General features: G+C 35.0%; 1 protein-coding gene and 1 pseudogene across 3 annotated transcripts; both read right to left on the reverse strand.

Annotated features, from left to right (window-relative positions):
* Positions 1 to 296: 296 nt before the first annotated feature.
* LOC100816678 (endo-1,4-beta-xylanase 1) lies at positions 297 to 6,447 on the reverse strand. Of its 3 annotated transcripts, XM_006595945.4 has the most exons (8): positions 6,249 to 6,447; positions 5,199 to 5,368; positions 4,111 to 4,478; positions 3,861 to 4,017; positions 3,264 to 3,616; positions 2,888 to 3,065; positions 2,174 to 2,710; positions 297 to 1,637 (listed from the first exon to the last, which is right to left on the reverse strand). In XM_006595945.4, exons 2-8 carry the CDS (start codon positions 5,280 to 5,282, stop codon positions 522 to 524), a joined length of 2,793 nt encoding a protein of 930 aa, XP_006596008.1. In that variant the 5' UTR covers positions 5,283 to 5,368; positions 6,249 to 6,447; the 3' UTR covers positions 297 to 521. The 3 variants fall into 3 exon arrangements, with proteins under 3 accessions (XP_006596008.1, XP_006596009.1, XP_040865200.1); XM_006595946.4 differs by lacking the exon at positions 5,199 to 5,368 and having other exon boundaries at positions 6,249 to 6,446; XM_041009266.1 differs by lacking the exon at positions 6,249 to 6,447 and having other exon boundaries at positions 5,199 to 5,771.
* A 2,003-nt stretch (positions 6,448 to 8,450) lies between these two features.
* On the reverse strand, positions 8,451 to 11,578 carry LOC106795775 (RNA pseudouridine synthase 3, mitochondrial-like; annotated as a pseudogene).
* Positions 11,579 to 12,037: the final 459 nt, after the last annotated feature.

Consider the following 12,037-nt stretch of genomic DNA (forward strand, 5'->3'; position numbering starts at 1 on the left):
ACATGTGAAGATGTTGGGATTAATTTTTAGGAGGAATATATACATAATGGGGGTGTGAACTTTTAAAAAAATAATAGAACAAGATCCCTTAATTAAAGGTAAATTACAATATCAAAATTTAAAAGTTGTTTAGTGCAAATATGCAATTTAGAGAGGTTTTTTAATATTTTCATTTTTGTGGAAGCACGCTTTTATATTTTCTGTTTCCCTTCTGCCTAATCCTAAGGGTAGAAAGTTTGAAACTAAAAGCAACTAGTAGAGTAATAGAATGACCCACAGGAATAGGATTGCATTTATAAGCAAACAAGTATCACTTTTTATTTATTTTTCATTTCTTACAAGTATATTTATAATAAAGTGAGACAATCTTTAAGTGTTTAGATTTTGTGCAATTGTGCAGACAACTCAAATCCCAACTATTTTAAGATAACATAACACCACCAATGTAGTTTTTCAGCCAACCCAAATATATATATATATATAAAAGACATGATATTAGTTCTTGGGGCGAAGCATTATGGTTATAAATCAATGGATACCACTAGTGGCGAGTCACCTTTGTCAAGCACAAATGTCTTAGAAATTTTCTTTGATGGGGTCACAACTTGCACATCATATGTTCCATGAAAGCCTCTGAAGTTGTATTGACCTTGCTCATCAACATGGCCACGGCTATGAGAAAGCCACTCTTGTTTAAGAGATAAGAACCTTTTCCCAGCCTCATTGATGTCACCTTCTGCATTCACCAAGTGTGAATTGTCCCTACTCATAAACAACTCCCAAAATCCCCACAGCATTATGCCTTCCACCGTAGGATGAGCCATGGCTTCGCGTAGCATAACTTCAAGATCATCTGCTCTAACATATTCATTGACGGAAGACACATCAAGCTCAGTGAACCATATAGGTAGACCAAGAATACCCAACTTGTCAAGGGAAGAACTAACAATAGGCCCTATTGGACTATCTATGTGGCCTTGAATTCCAATTCCCCCAACTGGGGCACCTTGCTCTTGCAAATCAAGAATGTGATGGATGTACTTATCTGGACTCGATCTGGTGTCACGTCCATCTTCAACGTGGTAATCATTCACAAAGAGTGTGGCAGAAGGGTCTAGTTGGTTTGCAGTCTTGAACATGTTTGCCCTTATATCCTTGCCTAGCCTGTCTTGGTAAAATGAACCATGCAGCATTTCATTGTTAACATCATAGTGACTGAACTTGCCCTTGTAGCGAGTCAGCAGGCCGTTTAGGCGGTTTTGGACAGCCGTCATCAAATCGTTTTTGTTCAGTGACTTGATCCACTGCTGAACAGTTTCATCCACTTCCCAGAAGATACAATGACCGCGAGTTTGTATCTTGTGCTTCTGACACAAGCTTAGCAGATTATCAGCATCTTTGTAATTGAAATTTCCTTGTTGTGGCTCAGTCCAATACCACTTCAACTCATTTTCAAACACAGCCCAGTTAAAATGCTTCACAACGAAGTTAACAAAGTCCTCATTGTCAATGTTCATTCTACTGATGCATGTTCCAATTGGGAAATCATTCTGTGTTTGTATAACTTTTACCGAGGTGTTAGCATAGCTGCCAGAGTCCAGTCCAGAGAATTTCAGGATAACATCACGTTTACGAATCTGCAGTGCAGCAAGTACGTATAAATTAAAATATATATAAAAATAATGCAAATCATCTCATATTCTATCAATGAAGAATGGATCATGTAATATTAAGATAAGGCACAGAAGTCTGAAACATACTTAGCTTCATGCAACATTTATTTACTGCCATGGAAAAATTTGTTTTGTTCACAAGAAAAATTATGCCTTTTAGTAATCTTGAGCAGATTTTAGAGATAGAACAATTCATGAAATATGTGAGTTGGAGGGTCATATAGGAAGGAGGTAAACATTTCTCATTATCATACATTAATCAATCCTTTGGATAGGTTAATGGTAAATTTGTTAATCTACATACTGGCACCATGCCTATGCATCAAATTCTAGAGGCTATTATCTGCATATCACTTGATCTAATTTCCTTTTTCTTTTTGTGTTAAATGTTACTCATTCAAACCAGTTCAAGTGCAAGGCAATTTAGGAACATTCCATATGTTTCAGAAGCTATTGTCTAAGACTAATAATATGAGATATAAAGGAAAACTTGATGTCACCTTATCAGTTTGGATCTTTAAATATCTAAATCTTGTGTGTCTATCCACAGGAAAAATTTGAAGTCCAGCAACCATTAAGTCCACACCAGAAGCAGGACCTTGGACATAAACCATAACCTTTGATGGCTGCTTTTCAATTCTAAAGGACCCTCCAATTTCATGCCACATGTCATCCGAAACCTGAGTTTGTCCTCCATTGACCCACTGGTTGTCAACACCAAGGGCAACATTCACATTCTGAGGCCCGGATGATCCTGAGCCAATCCGGACCCAAGCAGACACTTGATAAGTCACAAAGAGTTTAACTTTATCAGTGATAGTTTGAGCAGGACCCATCCATGTTTGCGTTCGATTAGTTACAAGGATGTATCGCCCGCTTAGGAACTCATGAGAACCAAGAGAATCTCTTGCCATTGGTGGAATTATGTGTGGTGAACCAGTTTTAACACTTAAAGTGCAATTGCCAAGGGGAAACCATCCATTTGTGCTATCAGCCAGATTGCTGTTCTCAATTATATTAACCCCAAAAGCAATATTCTGCAAAACAAAATCAACTGTTAGGTGCTTGAAACATAGAATTGGCAGCATAAGCAAAGTACATAAGGCAACAGATAAATTCTTAAAAAATGCTTGTGTAAAACAAATTTTCAGGAAAAACTAGCAATAATTTTATTAAAGTAATTTACAGAAACGAAAAAGCTTCAAAAGTCTAACCTTTAAATCCGGTGGGGTTGAAGGAGGTGTTTTAGCTGCATGCTTTAAGATCAAATTATTGAGAAGAATGTCAGTGCCTGGAGGGGGGCCCTCTAAATAAAGGACCACTTTCGATGGAGAACCATTTAGAAGGAATTTTCCCTGCATTGTAACCCAATCTTTATCTGTTGCCTGCACCCTTCAGAACACACCAGCTTTCTTCAGCAAGTGGAAGAAATGTTAAAGGAGAATGCTAATATCATTATATCACTAAACCATACTATAGCAAGTTTCTTTTTGTTTGTTCATCAAGATTCAAGAAGAACAAAAAGAAAGTCTTATTATGCCAAAGAGTCCATGTGAAATGCAGTGATAGAAAAATAAGACAGATACTAACTTTGCAATGCCTATATACTGCTCTCGAAGATCTGGTGTTTGGACCCACAAAGTAGCCCGTACATCAGCAGTAGAGACATTGTTTCCAAATATTCTAACTAAAGCAGTGACCTCATAGGCCAGTTTGCGCTGCACGCGTCCAGTGATCTCTTGCTGAATTCCATTCCAGCTTTGTGTGCGTTCTGTTGCAGATGCAAAGAATTTCCCAGACTTTGGAACAATTTTCCCATCATTCATGGAATCATGCAACATAATCTTGCAGCCTCTTCCAGACCAGTTATTCAGACCATCATCAAATTGGGGGTTAATTATGATGTTGTCATCTCCAGCTGAAACACATCCTGTGCTTGTGGTCTTTTAAAATAGGAGGATAATGTACATGAGTTAGTATGTTGAAAGCATACAGATTTCACAAGACAACTAAGCAGGGAAACTAACACATTTATTGCAATTTCAATCTAACCATAGAAGAAGTAATAGCAATTGCACAATCATGAGTTTGATATTTATCAAACAGTATTAGACTTTGCCAATATGTTGAATTGCACAAAGAAATAACATTGCTTAAAATACACAACTTCGTGACATACTGACTTACACTATTATTTGGAGTGGAACAGTTGATCTCTACTGATCGTATTAGCAGGTCAACTCCAGGAGCAGGTCCTTCCAAATAAAATATAACCCTATGAGGCATAGTTGACAATGAGAATGTCCCTTCCAACTTTTCCCAGCTATCCTTATTAACAGAAGTTCTGTAGAAAAATAATGGCAAGCATGTAAAGGGCATTTTCCTCAATTTCTTTAAAGCAAGGAAGAAGATACAACGAAATCTCAAAATCATATACCTTCCAATGAACAAGTATCTAGTAGCTGAATCATGATATTCTAGTTTCAGAGTAGCTATAACATCACTAGATCGCTGAGAAAGCCCAGAAACTCCCACACAAGCCGAAACCGTGTAAGTGGAACCAATGGAAATTCTGTTGGTAATGTCTTGCTCAAGACCTTGCCAACATTCCTTTCGGTCGGTGATAACAACATAATTAACATTCGACTCCATTGAAATTCCCCCTTGATTACCTGATTCAGCCGAAATTACATAGCCAGTGCAGTTATTGAGATGCCAAGAGTTCAGCTCACTAGAGAAGTCATGATTAAGTAAAATATTAACACCCTCGCTCCCACTTGGGCCAGAGATGATTCCTGCCATGATCTGTCAAAGAAAAAAATATCACAAAACAATTGAAGCTAAATGCCTTAGAAGGAAATATGCGCATGGTTGATACGGCTTGTTATGTGTTTGGGTATAACAAATTGGGAAGAACTCTCCAAAGTCTCATCTGTGACCTTCCATAAATAGCGCAGGAGGAGGAGGCAAGGAATTCAACAGCCTCATGGTCTAGTGCATATTATGTTTTATCTCCTGGCTAATCTTATTTATTTTACTTTGCCATAAGATTCACTCAAGAATGTCTCATTTACTATTGTCCCATTTACTTCTACTTCCTTAAATCAAGGTTTCATTTAATTGCTTGCAGCATTAGTCCTTGTTAGCTTGCAACTCACAAACATCTAACAAATTATACTTTGCATAATGTATACATTTACTAAATCTAACACAAGAAAACTCGACAAGTCTAAGTAGCAGTAACCTTAGATACACTTCAAAACAAAAACAAGATTCAACAATGAATCTAGAAATGGACATCTGAGAGGCATGATCTCAGATTCCATCCATTGTGGGGCTACCAAATTATGCAATGTGGTTAATGCAGGACCTTCATTAATAAAAGGAACAATCAAGGGCTGCTAAAGCAAAAATGCCAAAGGCATGACCAACTAATCACATCACTAAAGAAATACGAATCATTGAGCAAACATAGTGTGAATGACCTTTGACACAGAAAGAAATAACCCTCAGGGGTTAAGGTACCTGAGACCGAGAATGGTTGCGCTTCCAGTGGGAGTGAAACTTAGAGATTCTGCTTGTGAAGCAGCAGGCAGAGAACCTCTTCATTATATACCCTCTTGCTCAGCAAATTTGTGAGTGAAGGCTACGGATATAACACTGTGGCCAACCAGAAAATTTCCTTCCCACTCATCCTTCATTCGGATATAATATCATTATTATTATCCAAACTTTGGGATCAAATGAATTTTATAACCAATTAACATCTACCTACACTCTTTCAAATAAACCCAAAAAAACAAAAATAACTTTTTGAAATTTCTTTTAATTTGCCTTCTCCCGCTCCTGTGCTTTTTGCTTTATCTTGCAGATTAGTAATGCTTGAATTGGAATGGAAGCCTAAGTAAGGATGAAGGATCGGAAGTTAAGGATGGATGCTTTGGTTCCTTAATGAAATATTAAATATCTGATCAACTTAGATGAGACTTAGATTGCAAGATTTTGCAGTGTTAGGTGGAAATGGCTTTTCTATCCGTATATAACATAATGGGTCCAACAATTTCCTACGTATATAAGAACATACTAACTAACTGGAACTCAATTGCAGATATCCAAGCTGCCACTATAACACACGATCTCTAAAGCACCTTGCAACATTTAAATGAAACAAAAATCATTTGTTTATACAGAGGGTATAAGTCAGTTGATTTAAGAGAGTGTATTTAACGGAGTGAATGAGTTGTTATAAATTTAAAATTATATGTGACGGTGCAATTTTAGCAAAATAATCCAATCGAGATCAAGCAATAGTGAATTCGTGAAATGTTATTAAGAATCAAGCCAAGCATCGTCTTGGCAATTATGGTTAATATATATATATATATATATAACTTGCTCAACTTAAATTGAAATACCATAATAAATAGGAAATAAGCAGTGCTGCGTTGCTCTTATAAGTAAAGCCACGTTTACAATAGCTTGTACATTTGTGAACATTTCGAATTATGTATGCGGATGATAAAAAATAAAGAAAAAGAATTGGTAGAATAATATGACATAGTAATTGGCTATTACCTAAATCAAAATCGAATACTTGTTGTTTGTGTGTCTCCGGTTCGGTCCAACAAAAAAGCAGCGGTTCGTGCGATTACAAGGTGATGTGGCTGTGAAAGACACAGCATCGTACTACTGTGACTATGAGATTGGTACATTGAGTGAAAAACACGGCGTTTCATGGTTTCAGTTTCAGGAGATTTTGATTTGAGAAGACCATTGACCAGACCAGGAGACAAGTTAATTGACACGTATGCGGGATCTAATGGGCAAATAGGCCCAAACCAATAAGAGTAATTGCATATTATTTTTTTGAGGATAAAGTATTTTGTAGTTCCTCTAAAGAAAACATTAAATTTGATTTTAGTTCTTGAAACTTTTTTTTCTAGGTTCTCTAATTTAAAAATGAATTAACTATAAAATGAATTAACTATATTTTTAGTCCTGAACTTTTACAAAATTTGGTTTTCTCAAACTATATAGGCCTTTATGTTCTTCAGCAAGTCAATTGTCCTCAAGGTATTATTATTATTAGTTTACAATTAAGGGAATTGGTGAGTTTGTGGAAAAGAGATTAGGTTGAAGGCAAAACTAGGAATGTTTAACATATTATTATGTAGATGAAAGTAACAAGAGAGAGAAAGGAAGTCTAGAATGTTTGGTAATAATAGTTGCACCATTTGGCAAATTCAAATGAATTGATACTATAAAAAGTGAAAAAAAAAAAAAGACATGGGTCATGTTTGAAAAAATTAGCTAGAAGCTGGAAAGCTATCTAGAAAATGAAAAAAACTAATTGATAGCTAAAAATAGTTGAAAGCTGGAAAGTTATCTTATTGAATCATAAGTAGTTGGTAAAATTATCTGTTAAAGTAACTGAAAGATGTAAAATTATATAAAGGATAAAAATAATAAAATTTTATCTTAGATATAAAAGATCAAAAAGGAAATCTAATAAATATTCAAGAACAAAAAGGAAATAAATATAAAAAGTTAGAAGTTAGCACTTTAAAAAACATTACTTCAAGTAATATTTCAGAAAAAGCTAGAAACTATTAAAAAAATTCATTTACCCAAACAGTCAAATAATTTTTTAGCTAATAAAAAAATTAGAAACTAACTAAAATATCTTTTCAAACACACTTATGATGTATCGATCCAATTCTTATGATCCATTAGTATGATAGTTGTCTCATCGATTATAAAACTATTTCCAGTGAAATCCTTGTTATTTCTATTACAAACTGAACCTAAGCCTATTTATCCTACATCATTAAAATTGAATGTACCTTAAAAAGTCAATTATAGTAAACTTTCGATACTAAATTCACATGAATATGCAATGAAGTATAACATAATTGCTCGTAAGGGGCTTTGGGCCTTATGCCACGTATTTCAACTCAAGTCTGACACCTATATACACTTAGAACGTCATTGTAAAGGTATTTTTGCAAGGGATGGATTCTTTATTAAGTTAGGCATTGGAGTACCTTGGCAAGTACCTTAATTATCACTCGTGCAAACCAAATTCAAGGAGTTCAGACTAACACCCTCACATCTTAAGACAATTCACCTATTAGTCTAGGTCGATCAGTCACAAAAACAAGACCACCGTCGTTCAATACTTCGAACAGAATAGTTAACTTGAAACTTAAACAAAAGTCATGTTCAAACTACCATCAATTGAAATATGTGCCTTATTCTTCTAAAGAATGTGCATTATTTGCATATGCTCTTCTTGAAAACCTTCATCGTCATTTCATTAGATATTAGTTCTCCGCCTTGAGTACTTTCAACCATTGGACATTAACATTTTTCTTGGTATAAAACCAGAATGAAAACTCGATTAATAGGACATATACCTATAATCTTCACAAAATTTAAGATATAATCAAGTAAAAGTCGTCATATCTTCGTAATTAGTACTTATGACGAATACCTATATTTGTCACGAAATTTATGAGATGGTCAAGTAAAATAAGAGAGTCCATTGGAAAATCCTAAAACAGGCAGCCATGTGAAAATGCAAATATCTTGTAAAATAGCCAAAATAAATAAATAAATGAAAAGGACTGAGATAGGAGTCCTTCTTTGAAGGATCATAAAGAATACAAGACTCTTCTCATTTAATACACGAGGTGTACCTGCACTCGTTATAAAGTCTAGAATACGAACATCATAAAAGAAGTCCCGAATATGAACAAATAAATAACAATGAACATCGGAAATTCCTAAAGCAGATATCATCAACGCATGTCAAAAACTGAATTCTGACAAATCAGCGAAGTTTCAATTATATGTTAATACTCAATGTAATTGAACTTCAACCTATGATACCTTTGCCTAAACTATTAAATACTAGTTGACACTATTTCTTTCCCCTTCAGTTAATCGACAAAACGCATTTTGCAATTCTTTCAGACTAAATACGAAGACATAAGATTCCAACTAATTCTCATATGTGAAGGCATTGTTGCCACAAAGCGAAGAACATCAGGCTGCTCTCTAAGTGAAGTGCGTAGTTCTTCTGAACTATTGTTCAAAACATGCAGAAACTTAGCAATGTTGGGGAGTACAAGTTCTCTGCAGTGAAGATGCAATAGAGGAACCTTTGATAAAACACTTCCCTTCTGAACATCTAGGCCTTCTGGTTTTCCAGTTGTTGGCTCGATATCAACTCGTGGCATTTGTTTCCATCGACTATGCACAAACCAGCCATACTTATAGTCACCCACTATTGGTGTGCCAAGTGCTTCAGCACAATGGACACGCAACTGGAAAAGGGGAGAAGAAATCAGCGAATAAAATTTATAGAAAAAAAATAGAAGTTACTTAGCAGGGATTTTTTTTAAAAAAAAAATAAAGACCACATAAGTTTATTTAAATTTACCACATGAATTGAGATTACTTCTGACAAAGAAAGAATTCACCATGCAGTTAACACAAAACTGAGAATAATATAAGTAATACAAAAAGCAAGAATCATGCCAAATACTTCAATCCTAATTATCCCGTGCCATGTGAATTATTAAAGCACTTCAGAATTATAAAAAAAACTTCGTACCTCATTGCCCAGAGGCTCTTCGCTATGCGAAGGTATAGGAGAGGGATATTGTACGCAGTCTTACCTTGCATATGCAAAGAGACTGTTTCCGGATTCGAATCCATGACCAACAAGTCACCAAGGCACAACTTTACCGCTGCATCAGGGCTCGCCCTCACTTCAGAATTATAAACTTTAGAATTTTTTTTCCTGTAGAAAATTAATGAGGTTGGTATATTTAACTGGGCATCACATTAACTAAAATGGCATATGGTACAAATTGATATGAATTTCTAACAATGATGATATGTATTTTCATTTTACATGCAACTTCAAATAGAAGACATGGCAGTCATGGCCTCAGGAACCAAATTGAAGAAATCATTTGAAGCATGTAAGGTTAAAATTTCATCCTTATATCAGAAAATAGGAATTAGGAACTGGAACCAGGGCATCTTTAATGAAAGACAAAGCAAAAAAAAGGATAAAGGAGGCACCTTTTAGATGGTAAAAATTATAGGTTTGAAGTGAACAAGGAAAAGATAGAAAATCGGCTAAAGGTAATTAACTTAAAATACAATTTATAGGGTGCAATACATTACAATACCATAACCTAATCCTCTTATTTATAGTGCAACCCCAAGCCCACTAACAATAAGACTAAGTGACTAATAATATACTGACCTTGACCCTAATTAAATACAGAAACAAATCAGGAAATATATCAGCACCAGAAAACAACTCCTAAATTGATTCCTCAATTATACATAACTAATTGATTATGCATTTACACATGTTCTTTTTCTTTTATGCTGGACGGAAGTTTAGATTAGATGATGCCTAGCTATGTAAGGCCAGGGAAGACCACCTACCTCAAAAAAGAATTCGTAGTGGGATTACATATCACCTACCAGTGGGGTTGCCTTGGAATCAAACCAAAGTTCTGGCTTTGCAGGAGCAGAAGCTCAACCCAGAACCACCCCCTGTTGGTGATTCCACAACATATTCTAGAGATAATCTGGGTTGAAGACATCCCAAATATATTCTGACAGATGGAAATTGAGTTTACTCTCTCTCTCTTTCTACATGAACAATTCAGTTGAATAGAGAATACAAAACTGTTTCCAAGATACCTGATGCTTCCGGTAAGTGGACACAGCTCAACCCATGAGCATCCATTTATCTTTGGACCAAGCACCCGATGCTCAGTTACAGCCCCTTGGCAAGGTTCTACACTCGAATGGTGAGCTAGTATCATCCTCAGTCTTCCCGTCATTTAGAAGCACCTGAATGGGAAGGCATACAATTACACAATCAGCACACCGGAAGATACCAACCACATTAAACATGTGATCACTGAATGTATGCATAAAGATTATAGAGAAGAAACTAAAAATGAGATGAGAAAGTTCGTAAACCTTAGAAAGAGGAGCATGAATTATGCCTTCCTTCTCCTTGGGAGTCCCTATGACTAATGCCCCTCTAAGTAATGCCTATTAATTCTTATTAATTTGAGCTTGCATGTGCTTTGTGTTTTCTTCACTTTTATCCCCTTGTGAGACTTTGAGCCCAAATAAATATTTGTCCAGCGTAAGGTTTTGAATATACCTTTGGCCTATCATATGCAGTTGAAGGAGTTTTTTTCTCAATCTTGAGTTGATTATCTCTTTTAGAGGTAACATTTTCCTTTTCGTTCCTTTTTTTTTCCTCTTCTAGAATGGAAGTATTTTTAGTAACCTATTTCAACATGAAATTTGAGGTATGAGTTATCAAAATAAATTGATGATAAAAATAGTCAAAAAGACTTACTATTTTCTCAGTAGAAGCTATACTAGTATCTTATTTCTTTTGTTCTGCCCATTTCTTCATTTTTGAAGTAGATGTATGTTTCTTTGCATAGAGCTGGAAAAGGCAGGCAATAAGAGTGGAGGGAAAAGTATCAAAAAAGAAAAATTCTAGAATGAAGGATTACCTTTTTAGTGGTACTGTTACCAATCGAAATATTTTTAGTTAACCAATTCATGAAAACTTAGCCAAAAGGGGTTTGTTTGATTTTGGATAAAGTAATAAGATATGATGGTTATGAGAGATAATTCGGCCAATTTTCTTGAAAATTCAAAGGAAGCTTAGAAGATAAGCACATCAGAGTTTCAACCGAATCTAAAATTATGAGATTTTGGGTAAAACCAATTAAGAACGTGAATAACCCATGATTTAGGAAGTGGTTCCTAAAAAAAATGGGATGAGGGAAGTGCGCCTTGTAAACACAATTAAACTACCTGAAATCGACTGAGAATGTAGGACTCATGTATGAACGTGGATAAAAACAATTTAAATTCAGTTATTTTAGATTTTATAGTATTAATAGTTGTTTTAGAAACGATTATAATAAGGACCTTTGAACAAAAAAACCAACTAATCAATACAATTATTTTCTAATCTTTCTTTGTCAATTTATTGTTTTCCTTTAAATTCAGTCTTTACTTAATTTGGTCGTATTTCTATTAAGATTCACTTCGAATTAAGTATTTTTTTTTTTAATAACTTGATAGTCCACAAAATGGCAATCGAGAAATTTTTCCTCTTGACAACCAAATGACTTGATTCATCATTCAAATTTTGAAACCATGTTGAAGTAGTTGTAGTCAAATCCATTTTGGCTAACCATTAAGATTTCCGGCAACAACATGTACTCAAAGATTGCTCCTTGGAAACTGCTTTTCTTTTTTAAGAAGCCCTATGAGTTGTAGTTTTTTCTTCATAACTT

Source organism: Glycine max, chromosome 14, assembly GCF_000004515.6.
Source record: "Glycine max cultivar Williams 82 chromosome 14, Glycine_max_v4.0, whole genome shotgun sequence".
Lineage (NCBI taxonomy): Eukaryota > Viridiplantae > Streptophyta > Magnoliopsida > Fabales > Fabaceae > Glycine > Glycine max.

Coding starts and splice junctions, on each gene's coding strand:
- LOC100816678 (XM_006595945.4), bottom strand. CDS start 5,282: ATGAAGAGGTTCTCTGCCTGCTGCTTCACAAGCAGAATCTCTAAGTTT. Junction 3,617..3,860: donor GTTCCACTCCAAATAATAGT/GTAAGTCAGTAT, acceptor CTATTTTAAAAG/ACCACAAGCACAGGATGTGT. Junction 2,711..2,887: donor CAACCCCACCGGATTTAAAG/GTTAGACTTTTG, acceptor TTTGTTTTGCAG/AATATTGCTTTTGGGGTTAA.